The 24,522-nt window shown below is 31.1% G+C and overlaps 1 protein-coding gene across 1 annotated transcript in view; it reads right to left on the bottom strand.

Annotated features, from left to right (window-relative positions):
* The window catches only part of LOC140665616 (tRNA dimethylallyltransferase), an 80,670-nt gene that overhangs the window by 28,591 nt on the left and 27,557 nt on the right, over window positions 1-24,522 (bottom strand). The window contains exon 4 of the mRNA XM_072891917.1: window positions 7,605-7,740. Coding sequence (XP_072748018.1) covers window positions 7,605-7,740 — 136 coding nt within the window. The remainder of the gene's footprint in view (window positions 1-7,604; window positions 7,741-24,522) is intronic.

Here is a 24,522-nt window from a genome sequence, read left to right as displayed (position 1 = left end):
TATTTATAAAATTCGTTTCTTTGATACTTCATTCAAATATTTTTAATTGTAATTATTTATATAAGTAATTAAGCTAAAAGAATAAATTTAAATGTTTAATATTTTAATAACGCATATAAATATTTTAAAAAAATGTATGTGTATATATATATATATATATATATATATATATATATATATATATATATGCAGAGCATTTTTTAATTATACATGTAACAAACAATATGTATAAAAGTTTGTTTAAAACAATTTTATTTAAAAAGGTAATAATTTAATAAAAACAATCAATATACATGCAATATAATTGCAATAGAATGTTATTTTAACGGCCCGTTTGGAGAAGGTACAGTTTAATTTCCCAAGAAAATTTGCATAATTTACTCGAGTCTGCATGGACGATAAGAAAATACGGCTCGTAACAGAGACTGAAACGTAATTTGAGAGAATAAAGTTACACTTCCATAATTCTTCGGAAAAGAAAACAGAATTTTCTAAGTCATAAAATGTACATAATTCAGATCTTGCGACTGTTATTTACAAGTTGTCTCAAACAATTCATTATATGAAAATATTATTAAATTTAATGATGTTTATTAATGTTTATTAGTACTGACATAATTAATATTAATAAATTTGTAAATTAGCTTACAACATAGTGTAAGCATAAAAACTCTATGAGAAGATTTATTTACAGTTTTAATAAATCTAACATATCTAAAATAAGATTAATTACATGCGTCATACGTTACATAAATAATAAAATTTTTGCTCAATTGTTAGGGTGTGTAAAGTTAGCATCCCGAAATGCAATTTTTATAGTTCTGATTAGAGTTATAGCTTCTTCTTAAAGAGTTTAAGAGTTCTTTATAAAAAATAAAAAGAGTTCCGTCGATTAACGATTTCAAATTCAAATTTCAACAAACTAAAGCATACGTTTGCAGAGGTTGTAATCTTTGTAACAGGAAAATCAGAAAGGAAATCGTTACCGGAGGAAAATTTAATGCAAAAACATGAATAACAGACAAACAGCTCTATTTTGCCCGAGTAAATGAAGTCTAGACATTATTAATAATGTAATATAAAAATAGTTTTAATTTAATTATGCTATTAGTATTGACATAATTAATATTATAAAAAATAATAAATTTGTAAATTAACTTATAAAACATAATGTAAACATAATAAAATCTTGTCATAAAACTTACTTAGATTTTTGTAATAATTTTTTTTAATAAATCTAATAAATTTATTTGGTTAAGTACGTTACGCAAATAACAAAATTTTGGCTCAATTGTTATCAACGTTTATTATCTTTTTTAATCATTAGGGTATCATATAGAGTACATTGTAAATGTGTATGAGTGTATCCTATTTTTTGAATCTAGAAACTTGTACAGACTTAGTATTTAAAAAATAGTTTTGCAATTATAGCAAAAATTTTCTGGATGTGAAAAATTAGAATTTATATCTATACTGTATAATATAATTTACATATAAAATTTATCTGTAGTGCTGATCCGGTTAAGGACAAATATATTTGTGATTAATATTAAGCAATGGGAAATATTCCAGAAGTATTGTTAGAATATTGCTGTTATAAATTCTATATGTGACAAACAATATTCTGGCAGATATGAAAAATAGCGATTAAATTTTAATGTGATACCTAGAAATTTATCTAGAAATAGCAAAATATTTTTGAGTGAGAATAAATAATTTTTCCCTTGACGTAAGTAACTCTTAATAATGCTTAACGAATGCAAAACTATATATATTTTTGCAATAATAAAGTGCAATTTTACGTTCTGTTTATGTATTTACAAATGAAGTTATTAAATGAGTCACTGAATAATATCAAGCGCAAATTGTTTATACAAACTGCAGCGTATACATTTGCAGCGACCATGAACTTTCCGGGGAATGGGAAACTAGGAAATTGTCGTTTGAAAGACTTAATGCAAAACATCAATGACATAAGTAGCAGACAAACAGTTATATTTTGCACAAATAAATGAAGTCGAAACATTAATAACACGTAGGGATCATAAAAATAATTTGTTTTTGAACGAAAAAAATCTCTGTTAATTATAAACGGCTAGTTATTTTCTGGATATGTTTACATTTCATGCAATAATATCATGTAATAATAATATATTAATTTTTTAAAGAAGCATATATCGAATAATACATTGCATATATATCACATCTTATTATCCAATTAATTAATGGAATAATAAAATATGATACTAAATTATTAGACAATAAATAATTATACAGATGTAATTATATATATTTTAAGTATTATATACATTTTAAATTGATTTAAGTAAAATGGTGTGTTCAAAGAAATATTAGAACAATAATAGAGCAAAAGTTTATATATTTGTTCAGATAATATTCCAGAGAAAACTTTCCAAAATTGAACTGCTTTAAGACGTAAAGATGCACCCGTTTAAGCATACTTAAGCACACGCTTATACAACATTGCATAATAATTGTAAGATCCGTTAGACGGCTAAGTCAGTGACTTCGCGATTTTTCCGATTAATTTTCGCGGCTGGAAAAATCGCTTCGTACTTTTATTCATCGCCGATCTAGCAACCGTGTCCGGGACTTTGCTAAAACTTCTCGCGATAGTTTTGTCTTCTTGGCAGTCGACGGAATTTAACACGGCCGGAACAAGTATCCGTAAAGCATACTTGTCACTGGAATTTTTCACAATCCCGCCGCGCTTTCTCATCCGCAATGCGGACGAAATGCGACAAACTGTCGAATATTTATGGCGCATCGGTCTCGACAAGAAATTGTTTAATATACTCATCGGCTTTAACAACTGATAAAATAAAATCGCCATATTAAAGATCTTGTGCATGTTTGTCTAGTCCGAATTAATATTTTGACCCAAATGGAAATCATCATTGCAGAAAATGACAAGAAAATTGACCCACCTAGAGTTATTCAGCATCTTCAATTTATATTTGCTGTCACGCAAATTCTTTCTCAGTTTTAATGAATTCAAGACATCTTAGAATTTAATAAAAATGATACTGTTCAACGAATATACGAGAAAGATGCTTTTCGAATTGAAAAGCAAATGCGAACGTTTATGTGAATTTAAATGTCTCATCGTATTAAACTTTATTAGTCTCTTTTTTTCTCTCGCTGGCAACTTCAAAATCAAGTTTTTGCGCGTTTGAAAAATCCGGCTTTCTTTATTTTCTATCTTTATCGCTAACAGAAAACTTTCGTTGTAGAGATGGAGAAATGTATTCGGAAATCTCGATAAAAAAAGAACGACAAAATGCGAAGTGAATTTTGAGACCTTTCACATAATATATTGTAATATAATATGAGCTTTTGATATACATTTTAACTCTGAGATAAGTTTGTAAAAATTTAAAGACGTCATATTTATCGCGGAAGTAAAAAAATACATTTGTGACATACGATATACATTTATTAATACCAGGAACGCAATGACGGAAATCGGAATGTCAGTTAATGACCGAGTGACACAACCGTCGCCGTTGTTCTTAAATTATAACTAGTGATTCAAGGCACAGAGATAATTTTGGCGTAGTACTATTTATACACTGCCAGATGTCTGTGGTATGAGATGATAACGAGTTGATAAATGGTTTCTATAATATTTCAATATTGTCGATGACATGTGTGATTTCAACTATGTCTTCATTTTCATTATTTTGACATAAAAAACCAACCACAATCAAAATAAAAAATTATCTTTCGTAATTCATTTGACAAATTTTCTATCAGTGTTTACCAGTGTTCTTCTCCCTTATTAGCCTATATTATTTTCATTTTATTTTATTTTATTTTATTTTATTTTATTTTGCTACATCTTTTATCTTACCTTGTTCATTTTATGCATTTGCATGAGCATATCTCAGAATCTAATCTTTCGGAATCACTAGTTCTTTCGCAGTTTTGCAACTAATCTAGGCAATGAGGTCCACGATTGCGCGAGAGAACTTAATCGATCCACTCTATCAAAGGTGGCGGTTGCAACCGATAACGGGAAAAGCAAATCGTATCGCCTCTCACTCTCGAGTACCTAATGGAGGAGGGATGGAAGTTCGACGTTGTATGCGTTCGTACGTACACGCACGTATGTGCAAGTGATTGTAAAGAATCGATGGAAAGGTAGCGAGGAGGGGGTATTTGCACCATGGCAAAAAAATACGACATTCCAGTGCGACTACTCGCGAAACGCAGTTAGTGATCCATGCATGCAATGTACAAACTATGTTAAACCGTTTTTACGTTGCTTCCTTCTTTTTTTCAATAGATTCACAAAAAATATTACGTCACAAAGAATGCAAGTAATACATTTATGTTTTATTATCATGCATTATCAATTATTTAGACATTCTTTATATTTGAAAGTTAATAATTTTGACACTTAAACATTTTCTGAATTCAGCTTACACCTATGTTTTAAATTAAACATAAGTTACATAAAAAAGTTGTCTCTGCAAATTAATTTTAAATTAGATTTTAGTGAAAAAATTTTAAACTTATCGAAAATTAAATCAAAATAAGATAAAAATTGTAAAATAGTGTTTTTAACTCAATTTTATCAAAGACGCAATTATTTACTGATAATGTACTTGTTAATGACACAATTACAGTCGATATAATATAAAACGTGCCGTGTGTGTTTATAAATGGCAGAGATACCTACGATAAAGTTACATAGAATAACTATGAAATGACTAGAAAATACTGTTCCATGCAAAATAAAACATATAACTCCATTCATTGTCCACTACATTATAGTACGGCGTAGTACATTCGATTGAGAAATATGGTGTGAACGGGACCTTACCGGGGAACACGCCGTTACTTAACGCTCTTAGGGAAAGTCTCAGGACCGCAGATTTGCGGTAAACGTAGCACTAAAGAAATTCTCAACCGGTGCAGCAGGCAAGGCCGAGGGATCGACTTCCGATTTCGAAATCAACCTATCCGATCATTCGTTTCGCGCAATATCTAGGATACGGTGGTTTTTCGTGTACGCGGTATCTGTGTCAGTCAGACTGTGATTCGAATATCGCGTTAAAATGGCCGGTGATATTAGCATATATCGGCTTCGCTTTTACTTTTACGACAGCGAGTCTCGCTCAAACATCAAACGAAGGTTAATCAATTCGTGTATTAATTAAGAACTGGACTCTGCACGTTGTGTAAATGTGTATAATTTTGGTAGTTTAACTGCTGAATGGAAACAACGTTCTTACGAAAATATTTCGCTTCTCGGATTATATAAAGCCAAATTTGTGATTGCGAAACAAGGGTAAATGTGCAATTACGTGAAGATTCTTTTATTACTTTTTGCATTAATTACTATTGTTAGTAGATAAAAAGTATTAAATTATAAAATATTTAATAAAAAATAAAATAAAATAGAATAGAAGGAATTTTCATATCATACTTTGTTCCGACTTATTTTATTATACATATCTCATATTTTTATTTTATACATATCTCATAATTTTATTTTATACAATAAAATAAATCAGAATAATGTATGATACGGAAATGAGACAATTTCTATGAAATATTTAATGATTAGTCAGAAAAAGTACTAATGCATAAAAATCTCGATTAATTAATTATATGTATAGTCATATTAATATTTATATAAATATGTATATTAAAAATTTAATATGTTAAAATTAAATATAATAAATTTCTATATCAAAGCAATTACGATTTATTCTTTGTAATTGTTAATGTTATGAATTCATTAATTCCACATATATTATCTTTGCATTTAATATAATGTTATTAAGAATATATTCCTATTAAAATATTATATGTACTTTCTAATTAAAATAAAAAATAATAAATAATGACTTATTAACTAATTATTTACTTTTTTGTTTCATCATAAAATTATATGTTATAATACGAAGCAGTAAGCCTTAATTTGCTCATATGCTTACAATAGTAAATAATATTAATCTACGTGCACATAAGAGTTAATAAGAACTAGAACCATATTTTATTTAAGTTTATACAACATGCTATGGATAATACTTTAAAAAAGCAATAGAAATTTATTACAGCAAATGTTGAAACAAGATATCTCGCATACTTTGTGCAGCCAATTCTGATATTTATTATCAGAAAGTATCTCTTAAATTGTTTTTCTATTTACGAGCGAGTCAATGTAGCAGAACGATGTAGATCAATTAATAACGCGGAAAGCGCTACTGGAAAAATGATAGTTCGCGTGACAGTGTAGCTGCCAATCGGTATTTCCGCTGCTACTTCTAAATTACACTTCAATAAACATTCCCGATAAAATAACACGCCAACTAGAATGTAAATTTCTGTCCGTTTTTGTCCGGAATCCGCTTATATAACGTGATTACATATTAAATTCGATAAATTTGCAAGATATGCAATCAACGCCACCACCTCGTAATTGGCCTATAATTTATATCTCTTCAAAATATCGTTCAAAGCACACGTGATTTAATACAAACATTCGTTGTGAAATGGTATTACATTTTGATAACAGCGTAATCCTGATATCGCGTTAAATTATAATAAGTTAGATTAACTCGGCCATGTAATGCTCTCTGTGATTTTTGCCGCGAGAATCCTTGGACAGTTATGTCTTTTAAGAATGGTAGGCTAAACGAAGTATCTCTTGAAAGTGGCACTATCAATTATCTCGACCTATCGTAGGCGATGATAAACCAGACCAACTAGCATTCGAAGGCGATAAATTTTATCGTTTATCAAGGAAAACGAACAGTGCTGCTGAGAACGTGCGATATAATATTATTTCTCAGTTAAAATCTACAGTCGAAAACCAATAGTCTTATCTTCATAAATTAATTCAAAGAAAAACTTGCAAGCGCACTACGGTAATGAATCGAGAAAAAAACATCGCATAGAATATAATTTTTAACAGTAAACGTGACATTTATACGACATTTTCGCACGTTCTCATGTAAACGGCGATAATTCCTGTCCTTCGAATTTTTCTATCGCACTCGTAAAGTGATATTTATGAATATTTATCACGGTATACTGAACATGGCTCCGTCAAATAGTACGATGCTTCTAGGACGTCGATAAAACGAACCCCAAGACATATTGAGCACATAATAAACTTTAACTACACAAGGCGATAGTACTATATGCTCAGTAGTGTTAATGTCTTTTCTGCTTAAATCAATGATTAGAGTCGAATTAGCTGCAATTTATTTTATCTAAAATTACGTTTTCATTACATATTCTTAAAAACAAGAGCTTCAACACGTAAACTTTTCAAAGGTTTAGAAAATGGTAAATTTTCTGCCACAAACTTTGTTTAAACAAAGTTGTTATTATCTTACGGTTTCTGCTTAAGGGAAAAATGAATCGAAAACCAATAAATATACTGACAAAGACAGACTGTGAAAAGTAATGTTCTAGCAAATACAATAATAGACTCAAGCAGAGAATAGTTTCGTCGTTATTTTGGTAATACATCAGATGGTCTGTCTGTGACAATAGTACGTTGGTATTGATTTCATTAATATATATGAAATCCAATTTATCAAAAGAATGTGCATTGAACATACCTTATTGCAGCGCAGCCACAAGATAATGGAATTTGGATATCTAAGGGGTCCTCCTAATCCGCAGCCACCGGCGGTACGTTGGGCTTCGAGAAGCTCTGAATGTGTTTTTCCGTGTTGATGAAAAACTTCCAAAGATCTATAACACAAATTCAAAACACAAAATCTTCAACTACGCTTTTTAAAGAATCTTAATCCTATCTGTTCTATTACTTATTTATGAAATTATAATTGTACATGTAAAATTTATTAACTAGATAAGTCTCTTAATTAGAACTGAATAACACAATGTCAATCGTATCATGTGTTGACTTTAAAAAACTTTTTTATAGTTTCGTAAAGAAAAATGTAAAATTTTTGATGTATTAATTATAATACGAAAGCTAATATGTAATAAAATTTGTCAGTAATTTATCATTATTTAATGAAAATTATATATATATATAAATAAAATTAAAATATTGCACAGTATTAATATATTATGATGTATATATATATATATATATATATATATATATATATATATATATATATACATATATATACATATGTATTATCGATTTATCAATCCTCATAATATATTAATACTGTGCAATATTTTAATTTTATTTATTAAGAGAGTATATCAAATGTTACATTTAAACAATGTACCGAAACAGAAATAAACGCTTTAAGTAATTAGATTAAAAATATGTTCTCATTATATATCATTGATAAATACAAAGCTATAAATTATGGGAATTATACAATAAAAGAATTTATTATATATATATATATATATATATATATATATTTTATTTTTACATCAATAAATGCGTGTATTATATGGATACAACACATGTTTATACTCAAAAGCGAGCTAACTTGATTTCGCGCAGCCTCATAAACTTGTCAATCATAGAAATGCATGTCTATTTAATCGTCCAGTACTAAATTCCTCGATTTAAGACTCGCGTTCGACGTTATTTTTATTACTATAGCAAGCACTTTATGAAATCGGCAAACGTCTCGATGGTGTTCGTCCAGATATGCTTAAGTTCATCCGTGATCAAACTCCCAAAATTTTATATCAAGTGACAAATGACGGCACAAAAATATTTCATTTAAAAATCAGTCTGTCCTAAATTATCACAAATCGTTGTCATGTGAAGGCGCGAATTGGATTATTAAATCGTTTAAAAATGATAGGAAATACCGAGAATAATTCGCCTTTATAATTAGTAATCGTTAATTACACGCTTTAACAGATTAACAGGCGCTATATAACATCATGATTTTTATCTCGACGTTTTAAATATCTAGTATCAAATTGGTAACAAACAGTGTCTCGCATGAAGCAGGTTTGAAAGTGATTGCTTTTCAATAAATATCAAAGTATCATGCTCGATGTAAACTAATTATAAATTGCCATTGCAATTTAAATCTCGACAATGTTGCGTGATTGATTTGCCGATTAGGTTCAGACATTTATCTGCGAAAACAGCAAAAGGATAGTGTGACTCAATGAGAACGAACATGCGATGAGCATGACAAATTTCTGACAAGTGCGACCACGTGTATAAATACATGTCGGACACGCGCTGGCCAGTGATAGTAGAAACAAAAGCCTCTTTGTAAGCTTGTGGCGAAAGCTATCTCCAGAATTAACGATCATTTCGACTGCGCCGATGGACGATGAGGGTTGCCTAATTCCGTGACTGGGTCGTCGTCGTCATCATCGCCGACAAAATGGATCCCGGGAGAGGTCTAAAAGTTAACTTCAACTTGGGTTAACTTGTCGACGACGTCGGGTTTGAGCATTGCTTTCTATTTCCGTGACGCGGTCGTCAGCGTTCTAAGCGAGTCCGACGAAAAGAGTGAGGGGGGGGGGGCAGACGAAAAAAGAAAAAAAAAAGATGAAAATTAGACACACCGACGGCGCATCGCTCTGTGAAGGAAACGGCGCCGCAAACGAGGTAAATGACCCGAATGTCTCTGGCAATCGGATAAAATTTATTGGCCTAGGTTAGGCTATGAGCTAAGATCATCATACTACAAACATAAAAAGAGATGTTTACGGATGGAGAAAGAGATGCTACCTATATAGTATGTATAATCTTTTCATCATAATAATATTAATATTAATATTAATATTAAGCGCGATAATATTACAAATAAGAAATCATCTCTCATAATCTCATCAGAAACTTATAAAGGTTCACTGCTTTCAATTTTAATATTAAAAAATAATTATATTGCCTTTTAGTCTAGTTTCAGTTTTCTCGTTTAGTCATATCAATTAATTTTAAACTTGTGTTCTTAAAAGATTTATTCTCGAAAGCGAATCTTGATAGCAAACATTTTCATTGAAAATATTCATTGAGAATTGTTTTGTTTCAGTTCAGTGTCATTTTTATTTTGTGTGTGTGTGTGTGTGTGTGTGTGTGTGTGTGTGTGCAAAAATATTATATTTTCTTGTAAGAAGACTCTCTAATAAATACACAGTTGTTATAAGGAATACTTCCGTGAAATACATGTACAGTTAAGAAACTTTGCATCTATATAAAGGAAAGACATCGTTAAAAATCTTCTCGGAGTTTCCTTCTGTAAGACAATTTAAACTTGTCCAGCAACTTCGCTTAGTGGTTGTTCCGCGGCTCGCATATCTTAGACGCTCGACTTTAGTAAGCAGGTTTGCTGAAGAATTTCAACGTAACGCGAGTTAAAGCAACATGTTAAGAAGCCACGCGTCTGAATAGCGGCTGTAGTCGTTTTTAAATCACATCGTTGGCTTCTCTCACAAAGCATTATGAAAATGTGGAATGGACGCGCAACGCAATGGGCAAGCACAATGTGGCACTTCATGTTACATTTTTTATAAGCTAGTAAGCGAAATTCAATCATTCGCGGGAATTTGCCATCGATGAGAAAACGGAGAAACGGAAATCGGATTTTTTAAAATATTTATAATACAGATAAAGTTTCTCTCTCTATCTCTCTCTCTCTTTCAGGATATTTTTCATTCGAGAAAAAAGAAAAATATCAACTTTAAATCGAATAAATTAATAAATTAAATCTTTATTTTAAATATATTTATTTGAATATATCTAATACATATCCCTTTTACCACGAAAAAATAAACTAAAAAATAAAGAATGAGAGAATTATGTAATTAATATTATAAAAGCCTATTAAGATATATACGTTTATAATCAATATAAACAAATACAAAAAGATATTCATAAGTAGAATAGATTTAATGGTACATGTATGTCTCTCTTGTTAATATTTCAAAAAAATATTTTTCGTTACAATCTGATCGGATATCTTCTCTCAATTATTACGAAATGTATAAAATATATAGATTGCTTGTTACAACAAATAATGTTATATTTATAAAAAGTGCTGCGAATAAAATATACAAAATAACAATATAAATCTATTTTGTGGCTAATTATAAATTTTAAAGAGCTACATGCATATGTATGTAATGAATTTTGTAGATGTACAAATCCGGAGTGTATGTATTAATGCTGTTCTCAGAATTTACATAGAATAACTGGGCCCATTCGCAGTTGAAGTCCTAAATGCCTAAACATCCGGCATGGTATTCCGGACTATAATTAATCTGAAACTTTCATCGAGTCACACGATTATTGGATCAGAGCACACCCACCTACTTATCAACACGAATCAATGTCACGTCTAATGGCTTGCAAAGTAACCATCGTCACAGATCTTTCAAAGTCGTGCAATTTTTTTGTCATCAACAATCGGTTGATTATGACATGGAACAACAATGATTTTTCGTATCATCAGAGATCGGAGAATCGTATATTCTCCGACAGACAGCGGATGTAGTTCGTAATAATTAACTAGATGGTGATTTTGAACACTCTTTCGTTACATAATAAAATAATACATCGAATCGCACATACAACACTATTATCTTCAAATCATTAATATAATTGTTGACTTTATATTTAAGATTGATTGAATGATATATAACACTTAACGAATATATAATAATATAATATCTTATGTATACTTATAACAGAGTTACTGCAATATAAAACAATTGATAAGCTTAAAGAGCAAAAAGACAGTTAATATTCATAATTTCTTTTTAAGTCATACAAAAGCCACTTTAATTATAATTGACACGATATAAATTATTTAAATATTTTACACTTTAAAATATGCTTTCTATTAAAATTTTTAAAATATCGTGAGAACATTATTAAATGAAAATTTCTACTCAAATTCACATTTTCGAATTAGAGAGTGTATTTAGGAACTGCTATTAACTGCTTTTTTCCGATTGCCGTCTTTACACATTTTTCGAATCTCGACATATATATATATAGGTAATTATTATTATATAGTATCCATTTTTCGATATCTATATTACATCTCTCGCGACTATGATGCTGCATTTTTCAATTACTTGTCACAGTATACTCTGAAAAGTCGATGAAGCGAAAAGCTTGAAGTGGAACGGATCCCAGGAATTGTTTTGTCAGTCGTGCGAAACATTTCGATGCCTCTCAAAGATATCTTCGTCAAATACAAAATTTCATATGCAGACATTGAGAAAGAATGCGAGTGCTTGAGTGGTTCATCGGCCGAATTATCAAAGCAAATTTAGGCTTAATCTATGGGACGAGGAGAATCGCTCGGATAAAGATAGATATTTGATGAGGTCCTCATTAAATAATTTTCGTTTAATTAAGTCGGTTCACGAAACGTGGCGCAGATATTGATATCACAACACGTCCATGACTTTATCGTCAAGATTCGCTCCGTATCGCGCTGGTCCAGAATTCTCATAAAAATTGTACGTCAAAAATTTAAGAATTCGCGTTATCGCGTTAAATTTGAAACAAACTAATTCCAAACTAAATTTGCATATTCAATACGCAGAGAAGTTATTTTGATAGTAAGATACAGCGATGACTGCCAAGATGAAAGAAGCCGCAGTGAAAAAATTGAAACAAATATCTACGATTCGATTCCGATCCGCATCGCGACTTCGATTCGCCATTTCTTATAAGTCTCCCGCTTTTCTCCAGGGACGCAAATCGTCCGGTATCGATTGTGCAATTCTTAGCGGCGCGCAATCGACTGGAATTGAAAAAGACGGCGGATGGAAAAGACGACTTTCTCTCGGGCTATCAATCTTAAGATACCTCTCATAACGCGTTACTCCCACAACATGCAATTCCATTGGAAGATTTACTTTATATTTTTACTAAAAACTGCCAATTTAAATTGATATACAAATTAGTAAAATTAATAACAAGGGAGACATGTTACTTTTCTCGAACAAATAATTTAATTATTTAAAAAAAAAGAAAGAATTCAAAATTTAAATTATATTTACATTCTTTCGCTGTAATCTTTTCTCTAATCGATCTTTTTTATATAACATGAAAAAATACTGTTCCTTAAATTATTAATATTATAAACATTAGTATTAATATTATAATTATACTATATATTATATACTATACGATTATAATAATATATAAATATTATAATATTATAATTATATAAAAGTATTATAAATATAATAGATCCGCTATGGCGTTTTTAACACATTCGAGTTATTCATAACGTTTGTTCAGTATCTATAAAGAATAGAATAAAACCAAACCGGTCGATCCAATTCCAGAGTTATCACTATCAGAGGATATATTCGACTATTGTTCATGTATGAAACAATATCCGCGTGCCATCGAGTAACACGCACATGTCGCTTGTCGCCACACGTTCGATCATCTTATCCTTCAAGATTCTCTCAAGTCGATCGCCCCCGCACGCTCCGATTTCCGATCGGCGTCGAATGCGCGAACGATGTTACACGTACTTTGCATCACGTTGTATTTGGAACAGCGGAATGGGGTCAGCGTTAAATCTAGCGATAGGTGCACGTACACATTTACACAGATATATACACACCAAATGCGAGCGATTCGTTATGTCGTACTTTCCCTTGCGTTAGATTTCTCGATCCGCCAACATACGTCATGCTCGCTACCACTGCGCGCGAACAAGGCACATAAAGCGAAATATGCAAGGAGAACGTACGTACGCCGGCCGCAGAGATAATACGAGATTAGAATTTTACGAGCCGTTCCGCGCGGCAAAAGGCCACTTTCCATTCGCATTTTCGTTCGTAGGCGAGCAAACTCGTTGCCATAAATTGTACCGCCGCGACGGGATATAGACTCCACGGCCACGATACAAAGTACGGCAGATAGTGATATTATTACTAGAATTGTATAATTTCTCTACTTATATTGATAACTAAATTTTAACGGGGATGATAAGATCTGATGAGTGGGAGTATCAGAAAAGGGGACATCTCTCTTTGAGAAGATTTGATATCGGCTGTTTTTGTGGCGAACATTAGATTTATTGCGTTTGTCGGATAATCCTTTAAACTTTCATATTATACAAGTCGATTAGTAGATAACAAGAAGAGAAATGTTCTTGATATGCTTACGTTTCATAATATTAAACACTATCAATAAAAGTAACTTTCAGCTACAGACAACAATTTATTAATGCTATCTAATCACACAATATGTGTAATTTTATATTATATATAGTATTTTGTTTTTATTAATTGATAAATATTGATAATTGATAAATAAAAGATTCTAGAAAAAAAAACTATTGTGCAATCGTACAAAAAGTTAGAGTTTCATATTTTAATTGAAGGAGAAAGTGTACTGCCAAAGATATTATTGATTCATTCACATTCATTGCAAAATTTTAATTTTCTTTCTACAGACCTCTCATGTTAGCTAAAATGAGTGAAATATTTCATGTATGTATCTGTGATTTTTGACAGAACAGATTTAAAATATCAATGCCCTGAGAATTTGCTCCTTGTGAAAATTACAATGGCACACAATGAAATTAGCATCCTTCTCTCTACTTGTAAATTATTTGCTGCAGTTAAAATTTGCACCGCTAAAAGAAAAATATAATTTTCGAGCATCTTACAGTATATTGCAATCAACTTTTCAGTCATCAATTATTACACGATGGCACTACATCTTAACAACGATGAAAATTTCACATAAAAATCTACTTAAAAAATTAAAAATTTTTATTGTAATGAATGTAGCAGTCTTTTCGTTTCTTCCTCCTCCTCCCTTCCTCTTTCTATTAAAAAATAAGATATTTGTATAGACGTATAATTATGAATATGCTAAGCTTTGCGTCAATTTTGTATAATTAATAAATTAATAAACTAATTCTGTAATTAATAGCAATCACATTTTAGCTATAATAAAGGAAAGTATACATTGAATATCCTTTTCAGGACTGAAATCTAAACACGAGTAAAAATTTTCTTTATCAAAATTGATCGTTTTACTTCCCATAAAGCAAACAAAACATTTTGTTTTCTATGGCGTATTCCGCTGAAAAAAATCTCGTCGAGGTACTTCATTCCGAGTGGCAATGACAGAAGTACTTGCTTGGCCAAGGTTGTGCCAAGACTAGAAAGAGAAAGAAAGGTAGAGACTCGTGGGTAAAATCTATCTCTCGCCGGAGAGTAGTTCTGGAGCATTGCCAAAAAGGAGAGCGCGAACAGACCTTAGTCATCCCGCAGGAGTCTCGACGAATTCAAGTAGTAGGAAGAACAGTAAAGGCGGGACTACCGTGGCCGCCGTCATCTAATAAAAGACAAGCGTAACGTAATTCCACCCGCGTTCCAATAATAGTGCCGTCGTTTAACGGCGCTTCCGTCGTCGGCACGTTCCCTTGCCGACACCCTAGACTATTCTCATCGTCGAGATACGCACGATTATTCGGGAATCCGACGAACCGCGAATGTTGTGTCGCATGAGAAAACAGAAAAATTTCCAGAGAATTGGGTGTAGCGCAATTGAAATCACGATGAGAATAGGCGGAATGATTATACTCCTTCACAAAATTGATTTCCAGATTATCTCAAATTTTCCTACGTATTTCGATGAACTGGAGCAAATTTCAAATAAATCTCTTAACCACTTGAGAAATATTAATAATTGACGTATTGAATAAACAATATTCCCGCAAAGTCTTTGTATATAAGAGATGTAATACCTATTGACAAAATGAAGCAAGAGTTTGCGAAATCAAGATTATCCTTTCCTAAAAAATTCCAATCAAAAATTTTTTTTTTCTAATGTCAATCAATAATATTTCTTACGTCGTTACAAATTTTATTTGAAATCTATTTTATTTACTGTATTAAAATACGTAAGAATTTTTTGAGTTTACTCTATACTCTAGAAATAATTGATTGTAATATCATAACACTTTGTTTCCAATTCGAATTTCTAACTTTTCGGAGAGTTTCATTTTGAGAATGATTATATATCATTTGGCCATCAAGTTCTCAAACGTCACGGAATTTTTTTAATCAGTGAACACGTGCGCCACTCAAGTGTACAACTATTTCAATCATTATCATCGACGACCGGCAATTCGTAATCAAATAAAGTATAGACCACCTGTTCATATTTAGGTCCTGGCGCTAATAAACGTTCAGATTCAGGTTAACGGCTTGACTCGAGACCTCGGTCTCTTGCGTTTTCCTCGAGGTAGGTCGATATATTACATACGTCCATTTAGGAAACACCGGACACCTTTGGTGTGAACATAAACGTTTAGCGTCCTCTTTTCATGGTGGTGCGAAGCGAGATGAAAAGGAAACGATGAGAATATCGAAAGAAAAGTTATCGGACACGATGTTACACTCGGCGCCAGTCGAGATGCAGAGCGTAGGAAATGGCCAGCCAAACGTGATAACGAAATACGTAATTGTTTTTTAACATCAATGCGAAAGCCAGCATGAGATGATAAAATACATCTAATAAGCCTGTGTGACGTGCATTATCGCGTACGCAACGATCAAGTCATTCGTCAATAAGTTCGTTATTATGGTTAAAAATAAAGGTAAACGTCATAAAGATAAAGTACACAATGTAACGGGAGATGATGTAAAAATATGAAAACGGAAAGTGTCAATCGATAAAATTTTGTCAATAGTTATGAACAAATTGTCGTTCGATGTTAATCATTTTTATCTGAAAATATGATTATCTTGTTCTTTGTTTTAAAAGTAATGTAAATTTGACAATTTCATACCATGTTAATTTATATTAGCGCCTAAATTATAGTAGACATTTCTAAAGCAAATTTAATTATTTAATGAGAGAGAAAATTAATATTGCAAAAATTTTTGAAATATTTTGTAGCTGTAAAATCGATTAATTCATTGCTGTGTCACCGAAAAGAAAATTTGTACAATACCAAGTAATGTGACAAAGAAAGAGGTGAATTATAAAAATTACTCATTGATAATTGCATAAACATATTTAAAGATTGCAATTTGTTATTTGACCGCAAGGTCGAATGGAACATGTAAGACGGACGTATACGAATAAATTTCCTAACAACATTATTTGCCAACAGACCAACTTAACAAGCAAATTTACTCGGCCATTTTATAAATTGCGCCGAATGGCAAGTAAATACCATCATATAAAGGGATAAGCATAACTAACGGATAAGTATGAATGTCATATATTTTCCCGGGAATACTTTCAAAATAAAATGATATTACTTGCTATGTAATAGTATTTCACAAGAATGCACGGTTTCTAAAGCGAAATTTATATTTCTCTATAAAATAACATTCTATTGCTATTTTTTTACAATTTTCTGTTTATATTCGATTAAATATGCATATTAATCTGTTAAAAATTTAAATATTTGTACGATAATTATGAAAGATTTGTAATAAGCAATGAAATGAACTTAAAATGCCAAATTCTATACGTCTACAGCAAAAATATTTAAAGTCTAGTAGTCTAATGATTTAAAACAAAATTCCTCGAGAAATTAAAAAAAGAGTTAAATAATAGAAATTATTTTAATTTCAACATCCTTCTCCTTCAAGCCTCGAACAAAAATGATATATGCTAATTGCAATATAATTACATAATTGTTGCACTACTAATACAACAGAGACTATCATAATTTCAATGAACCTGAAATAAAACGCATATTAGCTATAATATTAGCTATAATGTTGAAAAAAAATTATTGGAATTATTTCATTGAACTTACTTGAAAGACCAACCGCAAAGTGCAGAGTTGTTACGCATGCTTACACACGCTCATTATAATAAATGGCTACCGAAAAGGTCTCATTTAATAATGAGCTAACGCAACTTATAATGAACGTACATGGAATCTTAAATTTATAACAGAAAGCGCTTTTATTCCGCTATTATATTAAACATTTTGCATTTATAAAGTTGATAATCGTGCTCACAATGACATCAGTTCGTGACTAGAAACCTAGATGAGCTTAAAAAATCTTAGGCAATTAAGAGCTATATAAAATAATTTTTATATTTTCTTTATATGTAACAATATGATATATATATCGCGCGGATATTTTATTTTTATTATAATTGCATTAAATATCTAATCGCAGAAAATATTCTATGATTTACACGATAATTACACGAATTCTCCATCAGAAATTAATTAATATATGGTATTTATGTTGAATAGGCTATATTGTATTTTATCTTGTTTTAATTGTAAGCATGACGTATATTTCGAGCTCAAAGTTCTATGACTTTGAATTTTAATGTAAAATACAAAACAAAATTAACTTTCTTTTAATTTAGTGCTAAAATTCAATTAAAGATAGTCAATTCCTTGATAAATATATGCAAAAAAATAATTAAAAATAACTTTCTGGAATAGAAAGAGAAGATAAAAATGGAATATCAAAGTTTAAAGCAAACACTCTTGATAAAACCGTCGAATAAGAACAAAAAAGCAGTTGTTTTAATAGTACATTTCGATCTTATTTAATGTTGAAAAACCTAAGTTAAATTTACAAAACCTCTATAAAATTTATCACAAGTGGTAAATTATAATGCAGAGCGTGTCAAATTATATGTATAAAACAGAACAACATCGATGTGAATCATATTACCAATTAATATGAAAACATAAAGTAATCATGAAAAAACAACGAGATAGAAAGGAAAAAATATTCGCAAAAATTTTGATGCTGCCCAATCGTAGAAAGTAAAGTTTGGGATAATAAAGCTTAAAACTGAATCAATTTTATTTTTTAAAAATATTTATGATATTGGAGACCGTCCAAAAATTTAATTACAAGATACGATTGCATACCTCGTTGTGCTGAAAACTCACTAATAGCACGTATATAAACATCGCGTTTTTATTAAAAAGTTGATGCGAAATTATCGACCCAACCGAGTTTCTCAAATTAACTCCGTAAAGCAAGCAACTTTGTACGCTCAATTTTATTTTTTTCTCAATCGCTTGAGCTTGATCGACAAGTCATTCCTTGTTGATCTTTCGATCACGAATCGTAATTATCACATACTCGGATCGTTATGGAATTTATCAGTGGGAACACGCCCTACCGGAACGTTACGTAACGGTGCAGCACCGAGAGCCCTCGACGATTTCTTACGGAACAGGCACTTTAAGTAGTCCGTTAGTTGTGCGTCACACGTGTACGCACGTGTCCCTCGTCGTACCACCCACCTTTGCTAACATTTTCCCAGTGTCTTGTTACAATCACTCGAATAGTTTACAACACGGTAATATTATCTCCTTTTACGGAATCGAATAAATATCTCTATATAGTAATGATTTAATAATTTATAAATTTGGTTATTTATATAAGCATGGGTGACGTATACATGCACGCGTATAATTCTTGAGACATTGAAAACGCAAAACTACGCTTTCTGAACTTCCGCATTATAATGATTTTAATATTTTATGCCGTTCTTGAATATTACCATTTTTCTCGAAGTTGTAGAAGTATCGTGCATAAATATTCCATATATAGTGACTTAATAGTTAATGAATATTATACATAAAAAATAAAAACATCCGTGCGTCATTTCTGAAAATGTTTGCAAAATAACATCATTCTTATTTTATTAACGATTTTATTTTATTATATAATCGCTCGGCGCTAAAAAATGTCTGACAAATTTTTAAAAAAGTCGGAGTAACTTTTAGCCTTCACAATCTTGATAAAAATTTGTGATTAAAAAAGACTCGAGAGATTAATCGATAGGCCGTTAGTCAAACTTTATTTTCGTTTAATTTAATATACATATATATGAAACATTTAAATTGATCTTTATGATTAAAATGTAAGGTCTACATTGTAATAAGATTAGCAGCGTGTACAAAAAAAATAAAAATAACAAGTGTTTTTCAAAAGAATAATATTAGTCGGAATAATATTACAGATCAATTATCAATGCACATATTATTAACTACCTCAAGGTAATCTCTTGGGAATTGCATCATTCTTACTAATCATAAAAACATCAACATGTCTCTAAAAAAATATTTTTAATCTATTTTATCCTGTATAAATTCTTCTTATTGTTAGTCTTATATATAATTACTTTTATATTAGCAGTACAAATTAAATCGGAAATAAAAATACAACGGCGATAGAAATATTTACAAAGTTCAGCTAAACATATTATTTTAGAACTTAATTAAATGAGATCCAAAATTACCGGCAAACTATGAATTAGATTTAAAAAAAATTTTTTTTTTTTGCTACGAGGATTGATAAATTCTTCGCAATTAAAGTACTTATAAAAACAACACGCGGGGGCTAATAATTTCATATAAAAATGCTAAAAAATTTAAAAATGACAGTTACGTCATAACAATATTTATTTAATATAAAAAGTTCTATAGTATATCCGTGCAAGAGATATAGCGCCTGGAATAACATAACACAATATTGGTAAACTTTTGCAAACGACTTTAGAAGCCTAGTAAAAAAGATTTTTAAAATCTGTAAAAAATTGCATCTGCGAGTGTGCGAGATTGAAACACAAACTCTCACGTCAGATGTTATTTCTAAAAGTTCACAACTATTCCTTCATAACTCTCTTAAGAATTAACGAAAAAAAAAAAGAATTTTTGAAATAGTTTCGACTAAAAATTCTTAAAATTAATTCTCGTCTTTTTCCTCTGTGGAATATAAAATAATTCCACATATTCAGTTATGAAATGATAAATATCAAACCAAGAATTAATTAATATTATTTAATATCCGTTAACATTGTTTCCTTACGTTACAAACAACAGTAATATTCGAATGATGATCATCTACGTGCAAATTCTTCTTTTTTCTGAATTTTCAAGATCAGAAAAGTTTAAAAGAACAATGGATTTAAATATAAAAACTTCTCAATATCGTTGATAATGAGATGCAAACTGTAATATTGTGACATTAGAAGGGGCGCAACCCACATTGCAGGATCCTTATAGCTATTATTATTGATGAAACGGACATTGACGTATTTTATGGTAGTATCGATTATTCCCAATAGACCATATTTTATCGCACCCGAGGCATTCTGGCTATTGTCTCGTGGGAGATTTGTTACGTATTATTATTATAGTATTGCATTATTACAATATCTGATTAGAAATCCCTATTCTTATTCCCTGTATATAGTAGAAAAGTGTAATGTTATGCGCGTATAATGAAATAACAGAACAATTTTCTTAAAAATCATTTTTCCTGCAATTTCAATATTCCTCCTATTTCTATATTGATTGATAAAAGCAAAGAATACAAGTTTTATTTTGATAACTTTACAGAACAATACAATATAAAATTGATATTTGTATGTGCGTTTACTTTTATTCAATCTATTTTTTTTGCGTTAGAAAAAAATTAAGTACTGCAATTTCGACATATTGAAGATATACTTTTTATTCTCCCTTGAGAGAAAAACAGAATCGGTCTTAATAAAACATCGCTATCATATTTTTATCAAACAGGAGAAATTACGCGAGACAGCCTGACAGGTGAGCAAGCGCAGCTGGCAAAAATACTCGTCCATATTTAACCAAATTACCGCAAAGCAATGTAACGAGTCGATAAAACGCGCGATTACTACCGACAGATTGAAGTCTGGAAGAAGGAAGAAGTTATCGTGGTTGGTTAGAGGTACTATGAGAAGTCCATGAGAAGTCATCGAGGGGTTGGAGTGCGACAGCAACACTTGGCAAAGATTCAAACAGTGATTGCAAGGCTCTGTCTCAGCGAAGCGCACTCGGAATATCTTCCTCACTTTCCTCGAACGATCTGGACCTTCTATTCCTTGTTCAGAAAGCGTCCAGTTTCATTGCCTTTTTTTATGGTCTGTCCTGAACAGCTTGTAGTTGCGATTCGGAGTGCATTGCCAGCGAAATGGTGAAATATTTGGTGGCGATTTATATCGCGAAAAAGCGCGCATCTCTGGGACAGGCTCGTACATTTGAATATTGCTTAAAAGGGGCGGTGAAGGATTCAGGAGTATCGAAAAGATTAAAGAGCTTACAAACAAATTTTCTGATGAGAGAAGTTAGTAACGCGCATGGCATAGAAAAGGATGACATAAAGACATGAGAAAAGAATTACTTAAAAAATTTGTGTATAAAGGATTTAAAAAATCTGAATGAAAAGAATTGAATAAAAAATAAAAACCCCCATGTATTTTTATAGAATAAACAAATAAAAAATATATTAATTTTTTTTCTATAATAGTTTGGTAGAAAAGTTTAATAAACTTACACTGTAAAAAATAACTGTAGACAAAGAGTGTCTGAAGTTTCCTTACAGACACTGTCTGAATTTTTAGAAGAGTGTCTGAATTTTCAAACATTCTCCTGAACTTTCAGGAAAATGACTCTGATGATTAAAGACAGATTGTCTGAAATTATTTTCAGATATTCAGATCTGAAAATTCAGACAAAAATGTGTGAAAAATTCTTAGGCAATTTTTCACAGTGCATATACTTTCTTTGTGATATCGATTATATATATTTCTCTGATTATTCATATGCAAGAGAATCACTCGCGTATAATATAATATCAATTTATTCAATTATCACCTCTTTTCAATTAAAATTGTATTTTTTTAATAATGCGAACGATACTCGATACTTCGCACATGGTACGAAACTTCTCGACCGACGAGTCTGAAACAAAGTATATAATCTTTTTTTTCGCGAAGACGACCTAAACTATACCTGTTTAATTACTTCAGAACTTCGTGCGTTCCAGAGATCCCCGGCGGCGCAGTATCTTCTTTTGGACGAAGTAAAAGTATGATCGAAATTTGTTTCGCGCGCGCCGGCCAGAGATCGAGAAAGAGAACGAAAAAGAGAAAGAAGAAGATAGGCGAATGAGGAGAGACAAGGAGATGGAAAAGGAGCGTGAAAGGATCACTGGGCGTGTCCAGACAGATCGAGTCGAAAACCCGCTGCTTTATTAAAGCGGCGGGGTCAATGGTGCTACACTGACCACGATAAAGACACATTCCCTTTACTATTCGCGTTTTAAGCCCATATCGCGCGACAAAGAACTAGGTTCATTAAAAAGCGATTGAAAGAATTTGCGAAATTTTTTCACAAAATATAACTTAATATAATATTCATATAAAAAAAAGTTTCACACAATTATTTTGGATTATAATTAGGTACTATGAAATTCAATAAAATACATCAACTGTCTCATTTAAAAAGAAATTCTAAGAAATAAATATATTTTTTATCGCTAAACAATAAATTAAGAAATGAATTTATTTATTATGCATTAAATATAAAGCAAAACAATATGTTCATATTTAACACATGTTTCATACTTGCACCACCCTGAAGCTTATGTTATAAGCTAAGAGTTCAAAATTTCGACCGGTGAGTCGATCATAATGTCATTGTATGTACGTACATGTATATAAAAATATTAGGCGAATTCGAGATGAGAGGAGTTGTGAAGAAATCTTGTGAAACAAAAGTCAAACAAATCCGTATAAATATCAGATATTAAAAGGGACTAAGGCGTTGCCTTATCAGCGCCATGCACGTGGCGCTATATTGGCCTTATACTACAGTGTTCGCCGCTAATCAAATACCGCGATCTACATAATTTGTTTAGGAGCGGTCATAAATCATGGCCCCGCGCAAGTAGCTTATCTCGAGTGCTGATTCAGTGAAATTAGTATTACCGCGAAAACCGGCTCGTTCTTTCTTTTCTTCCCGTTACTCGCGTGCGCGCGCCGTGCGAGGAAGAAATTCTGCATCCCGACTTCTACATCGTGGAATAACTCAGAAATGTGAATTGCGAAGTTGCTTGAAGGCTATCCTCGAGATAATTTCTTGAACGGCAATTATTAGAACAAGGTATATTTCTCGCGCGCATTTGCACTATACTGTCCTTAGCAACTTGTTCAGTAAAGTTTCTCCGCGAGTGCTTATAATAAAAAAAATATCGTCACTCAAATCGCGGTTAATATACATAATTAATGAATAATATATGTATAAAATAAGTACATTATTTAATTGTCTTACATCTTTTATATGTTTGCAAATAAATCTAAAAAATAAGTTATTTAAAACAATTTTGACACACGCGAAACCGTGATTTTTATAAAAAAATTAATACACGTTTGCGCTCGAATTTCTTACAAAGTATAATTATCAGAGAGAGAAAAGATATCATAGAGTCATATTTATTTGCACGTACATGTACTTACGTTGTCTTTAAGAGTAAATTGCCTTAACGTCTTAACAGAGAATGTTATTACTGCAATGCATGCGAGGATGCAGCGAGATATTATCTCATTAATCTTCTTTCTACATAACTGCCATTCATGTATTGCCAGAATTACATTATATAACATAAGAAAAAGAAAAAAAGAAAAAGAGAGAGAGAGAGAGAGAGAGAAACAGAAAGAGAAAGAGAGAGAGAGAGAGAGAGAGAGAGAGAGAGAGAGAGAGAGAGAACACATATATATATAGAATAAGAAAATTTAATTAATATATAAGATAATAATCTGTACAGTATAAT

Source organism: Anoplolepis gracilipes, chromosome 5 (genome assembly GCF_047496725.1).
Source record: "Anoplolepis gracilipes chromosome 5, ASM4749672v1, whole genome shotgun sequence".
Classification (NCBI taxonomy): domain Eukaryota; kingdom Metazoa; phylum Arthropoda; class Insecta; order Hymenoptera; family Formicidae; genus Anoplolepis; species Anoplolepis gracilipes.
This window is presented reverse-complemented; position numbering and strand designations above follow the sequence as displayed.